This window comes from Drosophila serrata, unplaced genomic scaffold (genome assembly GCF_035046125.1).
Source record: "Drosophila serrata isolate PLE 108 unplaced genomic scaffold, ASM3504612v1 contig_334, whole genome shotgun sequence".
Lineage (NCBI taxonomy): Eukaryota > Metazoa > Arthropoda > Insecta > Diptera > Drosophilidae > Drosophila > Drosophila serrata.
Genome location: NW_028257232.1, coordinates 1,713,807 through 1,730,904, shown reverse-complemented (window position 1 = coordinate 1,730,904; position 17,098 = coordinate 1,713,807). Strand labels below are relative to the sequence as shown.

General features: G+C 45.1%; 7 protein-coding genes across 34 annotated transcripts in view; 2 read left to right on the top strand and 5 right to left on the bottom strand.

The window, feature by feature from the left end:
* Positions 1 to 254: 254 nt before the first annotated feature.
* On the bottom strand, positions 255 to 2,801 carry GalT1 (beta1,3-galactosyltransferase 1). The gene is made up of 2 exons (XM_020945681.2): positions 2,282 to 2,801; positions 255 to 2,226 (listed from the first exon to the last, which is right to left on the bottom strand). Exons 1-2 carry the CDS (start codon positions 2,541 to 2,543, stop codon positions 1,115 to 1,117), a joined length of 1,374 nt encoding a protein of 457 aa, XP_020801340.2. The 5' UTR covers positions 2,544 to 2,801; the 3' UTR covers positions 255 to 1,114.
* A 996-nt stretch (positions 2,802 to 3,797) lies between these two features.
* Positions 3,798 to 6,066, bottom strand: RnrS (ribonucleoside-diphosphate reductase subunit M2). Its single transcript, XM_020945682.2, has 3 exons — positions 5,793 to 6,066; positions 5,366 to 5,611; positions 3,798 to 5,020 (listed from the first exon to the last, which is right to left on the bottom strand). Exons 1-3 carry the CDS (start codon positions 5,850 to 5,852, stop codon positions 4,139 to 4,141), a joined length of 1,188 nt encoding a protein of 395 aa, XP_020801341.2. The 5' UTR covers positions 5,853 to 6,066; the 3' UTR covers positions 3,798 to 4,138.
* A 112-nt stretch (positions 6,067 to 6,178) lies between these two features.
* Positions 6,179 to 7,776, top strand: LOC110178473 (RNA-binding protein 48). Of its 2 annotated transcripts, none has more exons than XM_020945615.2 (3): positions 6,179 to 6,411; positions 6,466 to 6,610; positions 6,676 to 7,776. In XM_020945615.2, exons 1-3 carry the CDS (start codon positions 6,319 to 6,321, stop codon positions 6,927 to 6,929), a joined length of 492 nt encoding a protein of 163 aa, XP_020801274.1. In that variant the 5' UTR covers positions 6,179 to 6,318; the 3' UTR covers positions 6,930 to 7,776. The 2 variants fall into 2 exon arrangements, with proteins under 2 accessions (XP_020801274.1, XP_086693964.1); XM_086837838.1 differs by having other exon boundaries at positions 6,194 to 6,411; positions 6,666 to 7,776.
* On the bottom strand, positions 6,931 to 8,684 carry rho-7 (rhomboid family intramembrane serine protease rho-7). Of its 2 annotated transcripts, none has more exons than XM_020945614.2 (6): positions 8,514 to 8,684; positions 8,216 to 8,435; positions 7,856 to 8,150; positions 7,470 to 7,690; positions 7,202 to 7,401; positions 6,931 to 7,142 (listed from the first exon to the last, which is right to left on the bottom strand). In XM_020945614.2, exons 1-6 carry the CDS (start codon positions 8,558 to 8,560, stop codon positions 7,052 to 7,054), a joined length of 1,074 nt encoding a protein of 357 aa, XP_020801273.1. In that variant the 5' UTR covers positions 8,561 to 8,684; the 3' UTR covers positions 6,931 to 7,051. The 2 variants fall into 2 exon arrangements, with proteins under 2 accessions (XP_020801273.1, XP_086693957.1); XM_086837831.1 differs by having other exon boundaries at positions 8,510 to 8,676.
* A 158-nt stretch (positions 8,685 to 8,842) lies between these two features.
* Spn55B (Serpin 55B) lies at positions 8,843 to 11,037 on the bottom strand. The gene is made up of 2 exons (XM_020945618.2): positions 9,780 to 11,037; positions 8,843 to 9,214 (listed from the first exon to the last, which is right to left on the bottom strand). The coding sequence occupies exons 1-2, from the start codon at positions 10,635 to 10,637 to the stop codon at positions 8,948 to 8,950; spliced, it is 1,125 nt and encodes a 374-aa protein (XP_020801277.1). The 5' UTR covers positions 10,638 to 11,037; the 3' UTR covers positions 8,843 to 8,947.
* A 2,257-nt stretch (positions 11,038 to 13,294) lies between these two features.
* Positions 13,295 to 15,577, top strand: BEAF-32 (Boundary element-associated factor of 32kD). Of its 7 annotated transcripts, none has more exons than XM_086837835.1 (3): positions 13,295 to 13,673; positions 14,112 to 14,461; positions 14,666 to 15,577. In XM_086837835.1, the coding sequence occupies exons 2-3, from the start codon at positions 14,224 to 14,226 to the stop codon at positions 15,259 to 15,261; spliced, it is 834 nt and encodes a 277-aa protein (XP_086693961.1). In that variant the 5' UTR covers positions 13,295 to 13,673; positions 14,112 to 14,223; the 3' UTR covers positions 15,262 to 15,577. The 7 variants fall into 7 exon arrangements, with proteins under 7 accessions (XP_086693961.1, XP_020801296.1, XP_086693959.1 ...); XM_086837833.1 differs by lacking the exon at positions 13,295 to 13,673 and adding an exon at positions 13,707 to 13,808; XM_086837837.1 differs by lacking the exon at positions 13,295 to 13,673 and adding an exon at positions 13,721 to 13,808 and having other exon boundaries at positions 14,115 to 14,461.
* The window catches only part of kn (EBF transcription factor knot), a 30,359-nt gene continuing 28,774 nt past the window's right edge, over positions 15,514 to 17,098 (bottom strand). For all 20 annotated transcript variants that reach the window (XM_086837826.1, XM_020945630.2, XM_086837815.1 and 17 more), the window contains one exon: positions 15,514 to 17,079. Coding sequence is in view for 10 of the 20 variants with exons in the window: in XM_020945630.2 (XP_020801289.1) it covers positions 16,991 to 17,079 (89 nt within the window). In the remaining 10 variants the exon portion in view is untranslated. The remainder of the gene's footprint in view (positions 17,080 to 17,098) is intronic.

Below are 17,098 nucleotides of genomic sequence, written 5' to 3'. Positions count from 1 at the left end.
TGTAAGACCCGCATTTCCTAATGCATTGTTATGTTTTCGAAACGCTTACAAAGCCGGTAATCCCAAGGAGTATATGTGTGTGTAAAAAGCAATCCGGGGTGAAATACTTCCTTAGACTTCTCTCATCGATCATTGACAGCTAGAATAAATATAAAACACACAAGCCAATTGCCGATAATTAGACTTTAGGCTGAACAGATATTATATGTGTTTAACTCTAAGCTATCTTATGACAAATAAAAGGAATACTGAGCTAAACTCGAATATTTCGAATTTTATTCTCATTTCTTTTGCAGTTTGAACAAACAACTATATATTGGCAATCTGATTTAATATTGTTCCGTTTTTCTGTATCACACGTTTACCAACTGATTATATATTATGTTACAGTTTCTGTGCGTGGATCAGCCAAATAAAGTTACAATACAACATTAAAAACAGGTCTGAATCGAGGAAATATAAATAATGCAAGATGCAGCAGGACAGTAGTAACTGATATCAGTACTTAAAAAAATAAATACTTACAGATCTAGCATTAAATCTATTTGTATGATATAGGGTCTAGGGTCCTTGTCCGGAAGCCAGAAGGGATGTTTCCGTACGATATATGTATATGTGTGCATTACTTTTAACATTGATATGGGGTTAAAAGGTTACAGGGTGCTTATATATGGGACATAACTAAGTAACATTTACGTATATAAATATATCGCAGAGGGGCCTTAAAATTTAAGGAGGCTCGTGTTCGTCAATTAGAATTAGTAAGAGTTATGAGTCTGGGCTAAGGATATAATAGATTTAGTCAGCGTAACGAGGAAAATAACCTATAGCAAAATTCGATTAAAAGAATTTAGAAACATTATAGAACCGCGAGTATTGACTAAATGTTCGCAAATTAACCTAGAAGAGAATTAAGTGAACAAAACAAATATTTTTTAACCGGCAATTATACGGACTATTGGAAAAAACTATGAAGGTTACAAGTATTACCTTTTCAGGCAACGAATTTAGCAGATAACTGATACTATGTAATTACTCATAACTGATATCTTATCCTATGCAGACTAATAAAAAATAATAAAAGGAAAGTCAAGTATTGGGAAATCGCCGGGTCCTAACAGTTGGGTCGTTTGTGCAGTCGCAGTTGGCTGAAGTACCGCTCGGGCGGGGGACACTTGATGGAGTAGTTGGACACGTGGTTCCAGGCTTCCACCATACTGTCATCCTTCACCTGGTGCTGTAAGATGGTGCCCTTGAAGGCACACGGCTTCTTCGAGTGGGCAAAGCTGAAGAGCGGATGGTGGCGACGCTTGACATTGGCCCGCTGCGCACATAGACCCGTGATGTACACATCCTCCAGATAGACCAGCGTTGTATTGAGCGACGCCTCGTACAGCCGCTGCACCACGTCAATGGAGAGGAGGTAGCCGGCGCCGGAGAGATACTTTGGATACGCCTCTAGCGGATACATGTACGAGGGCATGTACCACTTGCTAGTGACATCACTGACCGGCACAACATTGCAGAACTGATGGCCGTACATAACCCCATAGGTGTCGTTCATCCGGTTCTGCGGCGATGTGGCCAGAAAGGTGATGCGGTCATGGTAGTCTAATGTGTCGTTGTACAGTGGTATAGTGCCTCCCAGCAGGAAGTGCAAGAGATTGGGTACATTCAGGAAGGTATCATCGTCGCACTTGAGGAAGAAGGCGGAGGTATTCGAGCAGCTCCTATTGATGTGCTTCAGAGCCATCACCGACTTTAGGGTGAGGTTGTTGTAGCTGTCCACAAAATTTCCCTGAATTATGTCATTGTACTGCTCCGCTTCGCTGTGAATACGAGTCAGGGTCTCGTTTCCTAAGAGTGCCTCATCCCGGCTGCGACCAATAACAAAGACAATGCGCACTGTGGCGGTTAGGGAATCACTCACGCCGCGCAGGTAATCGGCGTATAGCTTGAGACGCTCCGGCAGCGGCGGCAGGTACCGACCCTTGAGGTGGCCATGGAGTTTAAGGAAGGCCGGGTAATTGAACTCGGTGGTGTTTCCCCAGGTCTCGCGTATGGTCTGGCGCTGAACAAAGTTGCCCAGGCCCGAGCAGACGGCGATTACCAGGAAGGTCTTGTTTCGACAAAGGTCACGGGGTACAATGTCCGCCGTTTCCTGTCCGGGATCTAGATAGTCGCCTATGCTCCGGGAGGCCTCCAGGGTCCAGTCGGGCAGACCAGCTGCAAAAACGTAAAAATTAATGAGGTTTGGATTACAATGCATACATTGTCTTACCACTACGCCTGTGCACATCCATGTAGATGAGCGGCAGGTAGACGAAGATCAGCAACAGCACAATGCAGGCGCTCAGAGTGTAGCAGCCGAGGCGTCTCAGGCTCCTTGGCAGCGGCAGGCGATTGCGCCGCTGTAGCTTCCTCAACTTGACCTTGGTACGATGGTGACCCTCATCGTCAGACCCAGTGGCGGAACTATCCGCCGCCGTCGCCAGCAAGGAACTCTGCTCCTCGCCATTTTCCGCTGTCCAAGTGCCGTGCATTTGCCCCTTAGTTCGCTAACGGTCGCGGTCGGTTTGGCCGCATTTCATTTTAGGGACCGGCAGTCCCGCATCTTATCCAGGGAACTGAGTGCTTTTGATAACGATAAGCGTATGGTGCTCTCGAGTCACTCCCGCTTCGAGTCACAACCAATCGGAGTTTTTTATTGCAACAGCTCGAAACGGTGATAAAATCTGTTAACTGTTCAGCTGATTGCCGAAAAAACGTAAAGCTCGTGACTATCGATATGTTTTCTTAAGAGAGTATCGACATTAAACATTTTATTTTTATTACCACTAACATTTAATTAATGTTTTTATTTCGCAATGCCCGTAAAAAGTTTAGAGGGAAAAATTGTAAGTCTTTATAGTTGTTTGGTCTCTTTATCAACCATTGGCTTCAAGACGTCATCATTTATGACCAATATATCTAATCGGTTTTGATAAAAACATAATAGATAACTAACTTTGGAAATCCGAACATTCTATATCTTTGTAGATTGTAACGGAATTTAATTGCAAATCGATCGAAAAAACGAAATTAAATTTTAGCTAATGTTCCTATATAAAAACCGAAATGACTAAATCATTGAATATCAATATATCCTTTAAAAGATAGACATGCTTTGAAAATAGATAAAATTATAATAGATTGGAAGGGTATATATATAAATAAAGGTTCGATCTTCGAATTTAAAGCTCGGAGCAAGAAACTAAGGACTGAAAACAATAACCAACCTTATAAAGTTTTCAGGGAGTGGTTTTCCCATGGAAAATTTCAATCAGGGAGTTTCCAGTTTTACAATAAAACTAATTTTTTTTAACCTCCTGATTTAACAACCTTTTAGAAATACTTTCGATATCGGAATGTTTCATATTTTTTCTTGCCTAACCTGCTGACTTGGCTGCTTTTAGAAGCAAACAGCGTAACAATATCTTGTATTTATCCAATTGTTCCCTTTAAAGTGAAATAAAGGCTTAAGTTACTTATTTACAATTAAAAAGGGCTGCCAGCTTGTATGCAGTTTTAATTCCGGTGATATAAATTCATTAATTAAATTAAACTGATTTATTTATAAAAACCGCATTTAACTCAACCTTAAAATTGTTAATTAAATAATTGCATTGATAAGGTCAGACCTTATAGTAAATTTATCTGATTGTTTCATTCGCAACTAAAACATAAGTTATTAAAGATGAAACTTAAGACCGTAGCAGAATCTATATACTCCCAAAAATAATAATAATATATGCATATAGTAGTGCTTAATAATTGTCTATGCATAAGTTTATTTAAAATGTTGTATGTACAATGAATTCGAAAAGAGGTCGCTTCTAGTCAAGTTTTTGAGAATATTTCAATCATCGAGCGCTTCCCTGGGTTTCAAATTAGTAATGACAAAATGATGAAGATGGTGCACGGGTCAGTGATCGGTCTTAGCCTAAGTTAACTTAAAACGGACAACACATAAAGGCGGTCTGCTTAAAGGATAGTGCATGAGAAGCCAGCCCTTGCGTCCACTTGAAGGATTGCATTGAATTAGATTAAATATTGAATTAAATTTGAATTCGTGTGGTATGGAGACCCGGGACCAGCCCTAAAAGTCGGCGTCCAGGGTAAAGACATTGTCCAGGCGGTTGGTGGCGACGCCCATGCGCTGGTACTCGCCCACCTTCTTCTCAAAAAAGTTGGTCTTGCCGTCCAGCGAGATCATCTCCATGAAGTTGAACGGGTTCTTGGTGTTGTAGATTTTTCCAACGCCCAACTCGACGAGCAGGCGATCAGCCACAAACTCAATGTACTGCGACATTAGGTCGCAGTTCATGCCGATCAGATTCACGGGCAGGGCATCGGTCAAGAACTCCTGTTCAATGTCCACAGCGTCACGAATGATCTCGATGATGCGCTCGCGACGCGGTCGCTGCACCAGATGCTGGAACATCAGCACCGCAAAGTCGCAGTGCAGACCCTCGTCGCGGGAGATGAGCTCGTTGGAGAAGGTCAGGCCAGGCATCAGGCCGCGCTTCTTCAGCCAGAAAATAGAGGCAAAGCTGCCGCTGAAGAAGATGCCCTCGACGGCGGCAAATGCAATGATCCGCTCTCCAAAGTTGGCAGACTTGGAGGAGATCCAGGACAGGGCCCAGTCAGCTTTGCGCTTCACCGCCGGCATGGTCTCGATGGCATTAAACAGGTAGTCCCGCTGATGCGGATCCCGGATGTAAGTGTCGATCAGCACACTGTACATCTCCGAATGGACGTTCTCCATGGCGATCTGGAAGCCATAGAAGCAGCGGGCCTCTGTGATCTGCACCTCCTGACTGAAACGCTCGACCAGGTTCTCGTTGACGATGCCATCGGAGGCGGCAAAGAACGCCAGCACATGGGAGATGAAATGCCGTTCGTCATCCCTAAGGCGATGCCAGTCGGTTAAATCCTTGGACAGATCCACCTCTTCCACGGTCCAAAAGGAGGCCTCGGCCTAGATACGAGAAAATACGAAATACTGTTTAACTATTTCGTGATAATATAACACTAACAAATAGTTCTTATCGCACTTGTTAACTCTCCCGCCAAAACGTAGCCATATAGTAAACATTATGCACTGAATCAGTGGAAGGGGCAAGGGCCGACGACCGGGGAGGGGGATATCACAAACATTGATTCATGGTATCACAACACGTCGCCGACGTGACCGGCTTTTGGCGCGCTTTATCACGAAACGCCCGCCCTTCCACAATTTTTGCCGCCCAAAACATTGGATTTTCACCACGCACACAATTACACGCGCCACCACCGGTACAGCCACCAACACATGCATACACACCTTCTTGTACATCTGCCAGATGTCGTGATACTGGATGGGAAAGATGACGAATCTCCGGGGATTCTCTCGCAGCAGCGGCTCCAGCGAGGGGTCGAAGGGCGCTACCGACTTATCCATGATAGATGCCGACTTGCCGACTCCAATTTCAGCCTGCTCCTTGGCCGTCTGGCCACCGTTGTCCTCCTGGCCAATGGACATTTTGCGAACGTTGCTGGCGTTGTCGGTCAAGACCTTCTTGCTGGGGCTCTGTTTACACGGCGAGAATGAAGAACAAAAGAACACACATTGACTGTATTTTTCGCTGCGTAGTTGTATTTTTCCCCCGGGAACCCAAGCAGACACAGATACTTGCGAAATTCTATGTATAGCCCCGAACTATTGCATTTAATTATGCACTACGCTCGCGTTGCATAAACGTGTCAATTACCTTAAGCGAGAACTTCTCCAAGTTGTCCGCAATGTTTTCCTTTGACGCCATTTGAGACATGTTCGTGATTTTATTTGTCCTAGCTTGTTGCTCGTTTTTTTCTGCAGCAGTAGCACTGTTGAAATTCACTATTAAAATCGGTTAATCTTTAGTATCAAGTCCAAAATTTAGGCGGCAAATGAGTTGGAAAATTTTGCCTCCGAGGTTTTTATGCTGTTCGATTTGCCGCCAATTTCAGGTATGGTACAACAGCTGCAAAAAAATAAATGGTTCTATCGATAGTGTAATATCGATGTATCAACCTATCGATCGCTTGATAAGCGATAAGTTATGGCAGCACTGGCTGCTGATGAACGAAAGTCTGGCAGCACTGTGCGCGGCGCTGCGTCACTTTTGAGTGCGACCAGTGTTGTTAGTTCTCGTTCATGAGCAAGCTGCGTTGCCAGAGTGTATATTACAATTAAAATACAATAATAAACTATTTATTGAGGTTTCCCTAAAAAATAAAGTTTTGATTGTCCAAAGTATGGAAGGAACATCTTCGGAACACCACAAGCGAATGGAGTATTGCACCACCAGGTTGCAATACCGTCAAGGGCGAGAGTTAAAAGCTGTGAAGGTGCGAATATTATCCTTTGGGAAGTGCAACTTGTAATAATACTTGGAAATCCAGGTGTATACAGTGGCCAGCGAGTCCAGACACCTTCTAATATTTGGTGTGCCAAAGATAAACCTTCAAGCGAATCTAAAGAGCAAACTACAGGGCTTCGGAAGGCTGGAGTCTTGTATTTGCATAACTTCGGAGATGGCTTTAAAGAGTAAGTTTTGTCCAACCCCCCCCCCCCCCACATGATCATTGAATTAAACTCTTAGTTATCTCTAGTGGACCTGGAGGCCTTTACCGATGTTTTTGCCGCCAAATTCGAGCGCCTGGAGGTGGCCAGAAGGGCCAAACAGATGTTGGATGCTCGTCAATTTTACGGCGGCATCCTGCACATTTCCTACGCGCCTGAGAGAGAATCTCTGGAGGAGCTCCGGGAGAAGCTTCTAAAGCGCAGGCAGGAGGTGGCTTTTCGCATCCGACGCAATCGTCGGGATAGGGAGCCGCCCCACAAACAGAGTCGAGAATCCAAATGAATACTAGATCGTGACGCTTTATTCAACTTAACTCATTGCAATGAACCTCTAAGGCAGAACGATGTCATTTGTTTATCTCCACGTTGCGAAACCTCCGCTCCGTAGCTGGCCAGAATGCCAGCCTATTTCTGTTTTGTTCGACGCAGATCATGGTAGTAGTTCAGCAGACCAATGCGCTTCGCCCATATCTGTGCTCCGTACGTGGCCCAGAAGCTATAAATTGCGGCAGGATTAAAAGAGAGAGTTTATCCACTACATAAAATGCAACTCACATGCCAAACATGGCGCCACCCAAGTGAGCCGCATGATCAAAGAACTTCCAGCCCAGGACACAGCCGGCAAAGTCAATGCCCATGATCACCTTTATGCCGGCCCCGGCAGAGAACGTCAGCGCGGGAAGGAACAGAATGCTGAGCTGCGTATCCGGATATTGGGCGCACACATAAGCCAGAACCGTCATTATGGCACCAGACTAAAAAAAGCAAATTTCGAGCACATAATAATACGAATTCAGTGTAAATTTTCCTGTGGCATCCTTACCGCCCCCAATGACATTCCCGCCGAACTTGTCCCGGCCTTGTAGAGCATGCTCATCAGGCTGGAGAAGACGCCGGCACTGAGGTAGACGGCCAGGAACTGTTCCTTCCCCAGCGAAAGAACCGCCGCATTGGCAAAGCTGTGCAGCACGTACATATTGGCGAATATGTGCATGGCGGAGTAGTGGCTAAATGTGGACAGGAACATGGGCCAACAGACGACTCCTATGGAGAGAATATCATTTGGTTGTTAGCTGATGTAAAAGAAGCTGTACCATATCCTTGCAAAGATATAACAATAGAACTGTTAAGACACCTTTGATTGATTTTCAACAGCTTACTTTGGAAAACTATAACCGTGCAAGGATAACTTGGCTCTATCAGACTCACGCGCCGCAGGATTGGAGGTAAAGTATGTCATCATGGTCGTTCGCAAGGAGGGCACCCGCCACAGTGCAAAGGCCAGGGCATTACACAGGAAAATAGGCGCAAACATCTTGTCTCCCGGTGTCAGGGCATCCCAGTGGCGCTGGATGTCTTGCTTCAGCTGTGTCCAATAGTTGCGGTCCGCCAGTGATCGGCTTTGCCACCAGCCAAATCTTGCCTGTCGCGCTTTTGCCAGGATGGCGCTGCGTGTGTTCTCATATTCCAGAATCGTGGCTCCGGCGAAGCAACCCACCGTAAACTAGCGTGGGGTACATATATACATTCATTAGCATGAGTCTTAATCCAGACGAGTCCACCGCTTACTGCTCCAGTAAAGGCCACCGCCTTGATCACATTGTTCAGCGGCACGGAAGTGTTTTGCTCCGCCGCCGCCGGCTCACCGCTCTCCGGCTTAAGGTCTCTGGTGCTCTGCTTCCGGTTGCCATGAAAGTGCCGGCGGCATGATCTCGTCGCCGGATGGCCGGAGGTTATGGTGTGTCTGTATGGCAGGATCGGCGGCGCTTTGGCATGATGACATCTGTGGCTGCAAGAGTTTATGTTTGGTTGAAACGTGATTACTCCGGCATGCCGCGACTTGGCGGTGGTCGCCCCGCTTACTTACGCCACCTGGGAGAGCCAGCTCCGGCAGAGCGCGCGACTCATGAGCATAATAATGCGGGTCTGGGAAAATTTAGCATAAAATATAATAAATTTGTTTAGTTTTGCTTCGTGGAAAGGCCCGGAAAATTTAGCATGTGGCCGGAGGAAAATAGAGCAAAAATAACGCAGTCATTATATATTTTGTGTACTTTTTTAGTATTGGTTAAGTTAGAAAACGGTCATACTTGGGCTCGAACTTTTAATTTTCTAACATTATTCAAATTCTAATAATTTTGTTTTTTTTTTTTTCAATTTTAAACCAAGCCAAAGTTTATTTTAAGAAAGCCCCTGTTTATTGATTTTTTTATGATGCGTTTTTTTATTTTACAAATACTTTTCAATTAAAAGAATACCAAAATAATTGAACCTGAGTCTAGTGAGAGAAAACAAAGCTTGTTAGGCAGCCTTTACAAAGGCTCCGGCAAAGAGGATATTCTTTTTGTTCCAAATAACATACAGGAAGGGGCGGTCCGCTTGGAACTGCAGGGGGAAAGTCATCATGCGGGTCATCATGATCATGCCGGTGGCAGCCGCCGCCTCTGTGCCCTCCTCATTCACCTCAATGGTGGCCTTGTGCAGGACTTGGGAAACAAAAATATCCTCGGGGGATTCCAGCAGATTGTTGAACTCGGCTCCGTCGGTGAACATTTTCGTGATGCCCAGCTGAAAGTGTATATAAATAAACAAATAGAGTATTAATACTTTGTGTGTTGGATAAATAATAACTAATGAAGTCATAGCCACTCGATCGATAAGATAAGATAACCCTATTAGGGTGTGTGTTTCACATCCGACTGCAGCTAAAATTGTATAGCTTTATGGGATAGAGCCGCTGATACATGATCTTTAACATGAACCGCAGGTTGAGTCAATAAAAGTGGTGACCACAAGAATATCGCAGTTCAATTCTAAGTTATCTTAGACACCTCTTAAAGGCGATAAGCTTCTATAAATAATTCCATACATCAAGCAAAGGAATTTGTGAGATAAGGAACTCAATAAATGGTTTTTGGGAGCGGTTTGCAGTGATGCAACGTGGCTGTAAAAGTGACTACTTTCGTTTTTTTAAAGAATAATGAGCTGTTATATTCAAATAACTTCACCTACCCTTCAAAAGGAAACCATTTATCATGAAAGTGGGTCAAGTAACTATGTCAAACAACGTTTAGGCGAAAGCTGACCATGAATTAATCGTAATTATACTAAAAATGTGTCACTCCTCCCTCACCTGCTTAAGTTTCTCGGCCAATTCCAGGGAGTAGTCCACCTTGAACTTGGGGAACTTGACGTTAACCTCCTCCACGGCCATCTTGGCTGATAAATCCACCAGATTTACGCCCTTAAGCTTCTCAGCCAGATCGTAAATGCCGGTACGCTCCTGTGGCAACAGCACAAACATGGATAGATCCGAATCCTGGTAGGGCATATCAAGGGCAGTGCAGCCCAGATCCTCGAAATAGCCGTAGGCAAACTTGGCCTTCTGGTTCATGTAGCTGACCTTCACCTGCTCCTCCTCGCCAACCCAGAAGTCATCCTCCTCGGTGCGATCCTCGCTGAACTTGTGCGCCCAGCTGCCCTTGAAGTGCAGGGCATTGAGCAGAACCAGTCGGGTGTTGTCATTAAAGGAATCCGCACTGACCAGCTCCGTGATCTTGCCCTGGGTCTTGGCATTCACCCAGGCATTGATGGCCTGGGCAGCGGCATCGCTCAAGGCAAAGTTAATGGACTCGGCCTCCGAGTGGTACTGCTCTTTGATGGCGGCCTGGTAGGCTGGCTTTAGCTGCTTGCCCTCCTGTACGTACAGCTTGTTGGCCACGCGCAGCAGGTTGCTGTTGCGGTACTGCTCAAGCACAAACTGGAAGGTCTGGGCCACCTCCGGCGGGAAGTTGGACACAAAGTGCAGGGCCTTGGCGATCTCATCGGCGGTTTCCCCCTGAGCACCGGCAAAGGCCAGGGCAATGCAGGTTTGGATAGAGAAGGGCGAGAACACAACGTTCTCCTTGAATCCGCCAGTGGCCAAAAGCTGAAATAGTTCAGTGGTGAAGCGGGCGCCTCCACGCGCGAATTCCAAATTGAAGTCGAACATATTGATTGTCTGGTACTGTGGGTGGGTCTCTGTGTGTGCTGCGTAATTGCGGAACTGCTGCGTGTACTTGCTTTCTGGCCCGCTGTCTACACCGGAATGCCTTAAATGCCGTTTCGGGGCCACAACAAAAGTGAAAACGGAGAGCCCACAGCCGGCGGATGATGAGTCACTTCTTGAAACACCAAAACATCTGAGCAGAAGAGAGTGGTGGCGTCACCTCCTGATGGTGGCGCCCTTGGTGGTTTCCCCGAGGATTTCCCAGTGCAGTTAATATCTCTGTTGATCTATAAATAGCCATTGCAGTATAGATTTTTTGATTTTAGTGGCCAGTTAACGGATATTCTCTAAAAAACGGCAACGCGTCAATATGACCGGAGCAGTGGGCGCCTAAAAATGCTTTAACAGGTTGTACAAAATACCAGAATTCTTTACCAAAGGCTCAGAGGAACTGGGCACACAGTCCTTTTTAAAAAACTTGTACTTTTTTAATCAAAATTTATAAAAAAGAAATGCCGAAGGCAAACTTAAGAATTTGGAAGGAATATACTTGATTAACGAGTACAAACAACATTTGAAACAGCCCACATGTATCCTAAGCATAGGGACTTTAGCTTAATACATATAAGTGTTTAATTAATAGTAGTTTCTGGTGTGATCACACCCATATTCGTTTTTAAAAACATGACTCGGTTCAGTTCATCGATGCTGCACGCGGGATCTTTGATTAAATTACTGGCCTGCGAGAACACTAAATCAGAAGGTGCATTGCTGGCGGGAGTGGCTAGAATCTGGCAACTGGTCTTGTAGAGCAGCGGAAATTGATCTCTATTGGAGTGCCACCATTCCAGGACATGAAAGCCATCGTGGTAGGCCATCTGAATGCCCTGATATCCTCGCATTTCCTTTGTGATCCTATCCTCTTGGTTGTCCATGGCCACGAAGTCCGAGAAGAGATCATCGTCCGCTTCAAAATCTTGTTGTTCGAGCACCTCACCCTCTCCTTTGATCAGTACCTCCTCCGTTCTACGGGTTGTTGGGTGCTGCGTGGAGCCGTGCCACTGCATGAACTCCTTACAGTTCTTGATGGTCTCCTCTCGCTCCACCTGGGTGCATTGCAGCAGCCTGTTAGTGGGCGGGAAAAGAAAATGGGCCAACATGTGGTACTTTGTAATGCAGGGCATCACTATCCAATCGATGTTATCTAGCAGAGTATGCTTTAGTTCCACCTCTACCTCGTGGCTGGACTCTCCGCTGCAGAACTTTCGCAGCCGGTGTATGTGTGGAATGACCAAGTGCAGAGTGGGTCCCGTGCCGGACTCCAGAGTTCGGTAGCACTTCTCGAAGTGACCCAGAAGGTTGTTAATGGCCGTTAGGCCAGTGCTGCTGCAACCCTCTACAAGCTTCTCATCCTCGTCTGCGATTATGCTCCAGTTGGCCTCCAAGGACTTGAAAATGTGCGAGATCCTGACCAGGCCCTTCGACGTTGGGGTTGGCAGCACCCCAAGGATAACCAGCTCTTTGGCTTTGTTTAATATTAACCTTAGTTCCGGCACGTCGTGGAAGGTTTTCTCCACGACTCTATCCAGCAATGTGTTGAAGCAAAAAATTGTTCTTCGTCCTTCGAAAACCGTCTTAATGGTCGTACGTTCGTCATACACAAAAATAGGATTATCTTCAGACATCTCACAGTTCAAATCCTTCAGAGCGGCATCGATCAGTTTGAGAATGTAAGCGTCTGCCAAACAGGTAAAAAATACATAAGAAAATAATGTTATCAAGAGGATTTCCAGCTTCTCACCTGTGGTGGACTTGTTCCTGGGCACCTGGGTCACTCCAAGTAATTGGTTCCTCTTCCGTCCATCGCGCACGTAGTGGATAGTGGTGGAGAGATAGAAGCTTTCCCCTGTGGAGTCCCTGGTCTCAGCAATGGCGATACTGTAGCCGGATTGCCGGGCAGCGGACATCTCGCGCTGCACCTGTTGCAGGACGTCATCATACCAGTTCTCCACGTTCCAGGCAATTACTCCTTGATCCGGCAGCAGATCCTCGACACAAACATTGCGACCATACTCCGAACCAATCTCCAGGAGGATCGAACATAGCTTCCTTAGACCCGAATCCTTAGCAATGTTGAAGGGACGACAGTTCTCCACGCACCACTCTACCATTGCATGTGTGACCTTGTCGGTGGCTTCCACCTCAGCAGTGGATTCCTCTACAGCGTCGGGGCTGCGCTCCTCGGAGCCAAGGGGATCCACATTCGCGCTGAGCACCTTGCTCCTGTAGCACTTGTGGCGCACCAAGTTGGAGGTACTGCCTTGGTACTGGTATATACTGGAGCAGGTGCGGCAGACCACAAGGTTGGAGATTTGGACACCGCTTTGGTCCTCGATCCTGGCGAATACATCCCACACCCGGCTCCTGCTGCGCTTGTTGCTAAATTGAAGCGTTCCAGCTTGAATGAGAGACTTAATGTAGTCGTAGCTGTACGGGACTTTTTCGCGGTTAACTGTTGTCATTTTATAGTTATTCTCCGCTTTACATTTTAAATTTGTATTATCATGAATCTGAGCATTTTATATTGAAAACAGATGGCAATCGATTCGTAGAACTAGAATCGTTTAACCATGCACCACCTTGCACTTCAAGCACCCTGCCGCGAACGTCTTTTGGTGTTTTCCAGCACCGTTTTGTGCGTGACTGAACTTCGTGACATGCGTGTATTTCTTTGTGTTTGTGTGGATTTTGTAATTTGGATCTGTTTTGGTTTACCAACCAATATCCAGGGATAAAATACAATGCACGTAGAACGAAAATCTGAGCTGCGCAGCATGCTGAAGTCCGGGGACAAGCGCTGCAAGCTGGTAGAGCCCCGGAACACAAAAAGCTGCGTCTGGAGGTTTTTCAATCTGGTGTCCTGCGACGAGCAAATCGAGCCCTATGCGTGCTGCAAAACCTGCGGAGATCTTCTTTCCTACAGCGGGAAAACCGGCACGGGGAGCCTACTGCGCCACCGATGTCTCCACTCGAGTAACGGTAAGTTCAGGATCCGAAATATCACGCACGCCCCCTCACTGCCACGCGTGCTCCGCTCCGTGCCCGTGCCCGGAGACACTGAGCACGGATCACCGCCAACTGCCATCGCGATAGCACCTCAGCGATAAGTCCACGGTAATCCGCACGTTGGCATAGCACGACGGGCCGCGCCAACTTAAAGCGGGATAAAATCCATATAAAATCCGCTTGGACGGGCGCAAGTGTTTGTAGTGAAACGAGTGCCCCCACACCCAGTGCTGGGTTCTTATAGGATAAGGCCAAAACTAAATTTCAATTAAAATCAAACCCAATTTAACAACCAATTATCTGCAGTTGATATTTCCATAAAAAAATTGTATTCCCTTTTTTATTTTTATTTGTTCAATTTTTGTTTTTCCTTTGTTTTCACCCCTGTTTTCGTGCGCTTTCCAACACTAGTAGTGGCGGCACTGACCAGCACTGACAGCAGCAACGCCGATATCTCAATTATACGAAAAAAGAAGACGAAAATCAGTTTAGCATCCGAGAAGTTATAGGAAAGTCATTAAAAATGCCAAAAGGACGTGTAAGCAATGTGTGGCAGCACTACGACATCAACGAGGAGTGCGAAAACTTCGCGATATGCCGCTACTGCGGTAACAATATATCGCGTGGCGGCATGGCCAGCAACCTGAAGGGCAACAATACGACCAATTTATGGACGCATCTGCGTCACAAGCACAGCGACGAGGTCCTGGTCAGTCCCGTCCAGCAGCGCCCGACGCGGGGCTTTCCGATAATCAAGAAAGGTAAAGGGCGCACCAGTTCCCGCGCGGCCCGCCACCGATCCCGCTTTGTGTACAGCTATCGACCGTCTGGCCGCGGCAAAAACGTCCATCTCTGAATATGATTATTTTCATTTATTCGACCTTTCTTTCAATATGTATCGCGAATACATCGCTACCGCACTATTGAACAGCCATTGATATAGCTCCTATCGCATATGCTTTCAGAAAAAACCGTGCGGATAACCAAGGCCAAGCAGCTGCGCGAGCCCCTGCGGCTGGCCAAGCCGAAGATAGAGGTCACTGGCTCGTATGTTGGCGAGACCGGGGCCCTGCCGCAAAAGTGGGAGGAGTATGAGCAAAACGACGAGATCAGCGACGATATTAAGGACATCATATACAGCGAGGATCCGCTATGCTATAGCCCCATACATGTTATGGAAGATGAGACCCTGGAGACGGGCGAGAAGGTTCATGTAGTGGCCAACACCAGCGTTGGTGCAGCAACCGGTAGTCGGCCCAGTGCCACACCAGTGGTGGCCACCGTGGTGGCATCTAGTTCGGCCAGCTCTCCGGCCAAGCAGCTGAAAAACAACCTGGAAACGTCTATCGACCGTTTGACTACTGTCAGTGAGCAGCTGAGCTACATCATCCAGCAGAACCACGAGGAGCAAACAAAGGACGACGATTACTACTTTGCCCTAAGTCTGGTGCCCATCATGCGCCATCTATCCATCAATCGCAAGATGTACGTTCGCTCTAAGATCCAGGAGATATTGTTCAAGGAGAGCGAGGGCGATTCAGTGGCATCCAAGGACGAGTAAGTGGATTCACAAGCCCCAAGCAAGGAACGATAGCAACAAGACATATTTTCGATGTCGGTAATTAAGATAATTATATATACACTCCCGCTGTGTATTCAGTTAAATTATGAATACGAGACATTTTGCTTTTGATTGTTTGGCTTTTGCGACTCATACGCCAATACATCTATATTTTCACATTTCATATTTGATCTTAGCCACAGACACGAAATAAAATAATAAAACTGTACCACATAGTAATAACCAAACGCATTCATGGTGTAAGACGTTTATTTTAAATAAATTTTATTTAAATAACTTGTTAAGATTTACAAAACAGAGAGCGTTGATTGCTAGATGGTTGTTATTATAAATTATTGTATTTGTAATTTACAAATCGATTTTGCGTTTAATGCTGCCGTCCTAATAGATATGCTTCACTATCGTCTCTCGCAAGGGGTTTCAATTATTTTGTAGATCTAGGAGTGCAAGCAAAGATCTTATCATAACAAGATTTAAAACAAACGATATATGTAAGACCAAAATTGAGACCGTAATAATGTAAAATTAAAATTTTCTTCTGAAATCTAGAAAGCTTAAAAAGAGGAGTGGCTGCCCCTGTCGTTTGAATTAAATTTCAAGAGAGGAGTCGGCTCTCGTATAAAAATATCTTATGGCGTTACTTATCTTGTTATTATAAGGTTTTTGCAATCATACGGATTTATACCATAAAAATCAAACGCGAAATGACAGTAAAACCCCTACAAATCGAGTGATAAACAATGAACTTAGACCTATGTGTGTGTAGTACTTGCATGCACTCCCAGATATTGGGCCTGGCTTAGAGTCTAGTCAACAAATTGGTAGTTTATCAAACGCACTCTGACTTGAATAGCAAAATGTATACATGTATATATCTTATGATGATTTGGTGTTAATCGAATCTTTCTATATGAATTTCGAATGTTGGAAATGATGTTCTATATATACGAGTATGGGATCGCGTGAGATGGACTTGTAGGATATTAGGGCTAAGTGCACGATATGTTTTGCCAAAAGTTTTTTTTTGGTATAAATTTCATTGTAATATTACGCGTAGATATGCTGCAAATGTCACCGCGAATCTGGTGTATATCTATGTATGTAGGTATATAACATTTTGATTTCGGTTTTCTCAATTGGCAGAGAGCGCGGGGGTATTCCCCATATTTTTTTTCAGTTTCTTTTCTTATTTTTTCCGATATTTATCCAAGAAAGTATCGTATACAAGCCGTTAGTTTTATATCCAAAAAGTTCATTCAAATTGTATCTGTTTTGGTATATCTTGATTCGTATTTTTGTTTAGAATTGATCAATCATCATCATGGGTATATATAAATTGGTATAATTTCCTCTATTCACAGTTCCGATTAATATTAAGCATTAAGTTTATGTATATTTTGGGATAAATATTTACAAAATGATTTATTTTTCGGGTCCTTGAGCCCCCCATTTCATATGTTTTAATTTTACTTTGATATGGTATTCTATATGTATTTGTTAAATATCTATTGCCGAGGCGTATTTTAAATTAAATTAAAAACGGGCTTCAATCAAAAAATTTACAATTATATCAATAGGTTTTTTTTAGATTTTTTTTTGTGTGTTGCGAATTTTGGAACCATTTCCTCATGTTTATTGCACTGTCGAGCTTCTTATGGATGTCCGCGAGGGGATTGGTGGCCTGCCAATAGCCTCATTAGTAGTAATATTATTTGGTTGAGGTCACCAGTTGGGTGCTATAGCCCTGTGTGTTGCAGGTGGGCAGGGCGAAGGGATTGAAACTCAGGCTGCTGACCCCTGGAAATATATTTAAATA

What these genes read in the sequence shown, in the direction of transcription:
- GalT1 (XM_020945681.2), bottom strand. Translation starts at nt 2,543, where the DNA reads ATGCACGGCACTTGGACAGCGGAAAATGGCGAGGAGCAGAGTTCCTTG. An exon ending in GGATGTGCACAGGCGTAGTG is followed by an intron (nt 2,227 to 2,281) that starts GTAAGACAATGT and finishes ACGTTTTTGCAG; the next exon opens with CTGGTCTGCCCGACTGGACC.
- RnrS (XM_020945682.2), bottom strand. Translation starts at nt 5,852, where the DNA reads ATGTCTCAAATGGCGTCAAAGGAAAACATTGCGGACAACTTGGAGAAG. An exon ending in TGGAGAAGTTCTCGCTTAAG is followed by an intron (nt 5,612 to 5,792) that starts GTAATTGACACG and finishes CCGTGTAAACAG; the next exon opens with AGCCCCAGCAAGAAGGTCTT. An exon ending in TCTGGCAGATGTACAAGAAG is followed by an intron (nt 5,021 to 5,365) that starts GTGTGTATGCAT and finishes TCTCGTATCTAG; the next exon opens with GCCGAGGCCTCCTTTTGGAC.
- LOC110178473 (XM_020945615.2), top strand. Translation starts at nt 6,319, where the DNA reads ATGGAAGGAACATCTTCGGAACACCACAAGCGAATGGAGTATTGCACC. An exon ending in GAGAGTTAAAAGCTGTGAAG is followed by an intron (nt 6,412 to 6,465) that starts GTGCGAATATTA and finishes TTGGAAATCCAG; the next exon opens with GTGTATACAGTGGCCAGCGA. An exon ending in TTCGGAGATGGCTTTAAAGA is followed by an intron (nt 6,611 to 6,675) that starts GTAAGTTTTGTC and finishes AGTTATCTCTAG; the next exon opens with TGGACCTGGAGGCCTTTACC.
- rho-7 (XM_020945614.2), bottom strand. Translation starts at nt 8,560, where the DNA reads ATGCTCATGAGTCGCGCGCTCTGCCGGAGCTGGCTCTCCCAGGTGGC. An exon ending in AGCTGGCTCTCCCAGGTGGC is followed by an intron (nt 8,436 to 8,513) that starts GTAAGTAAGCGG and finishes AAACTCTTGCAG; the next exon opens with CCACAGATGTCATCATGCCA. An exon ending in GGTGGCGCCATGTTTGGCAT is followed by an intron (nt 7,143 to 7,201) that starts GTGAGTTGCATT and finishes CGCAATTTATAG; the next exon opens with CTTCTGGGCCACGTACGGAG.
- Spn55B (XM_020945618.2), bottom strand. Translation starts at nt 10,637, where the DNA reads ATGTTCGACTTCAATTTGGAATTCGCGCGTGGAGGCGCCCGCTTCACC. An exon ending in TGGCCGAGAAACTTAAGCAG is followed by an intron (nt 9,215 to 9,779) that starts GTGAGGGAGGAG and finishes ATACACTTTCAG; the next exon opens with CTGGGCATCACGAAAATGTT.
- BEAF-32 (XM_086837835.1), top strand. Translation starts at nt 14,224, where the DNA reads ATGCCAAAAGGACGTGTAAGCAATGTGTGGCAGCACTACGACATCAAC. An exon ending in CTTTCCGATAATCAAGAAAG is followed by an intron (nt 14,462 to 14,665) that starts GTAAAGGGCGCA and finishes ATATGCTTTCAG; the next exon opens with AAAAAACCGTGCGGATAACC.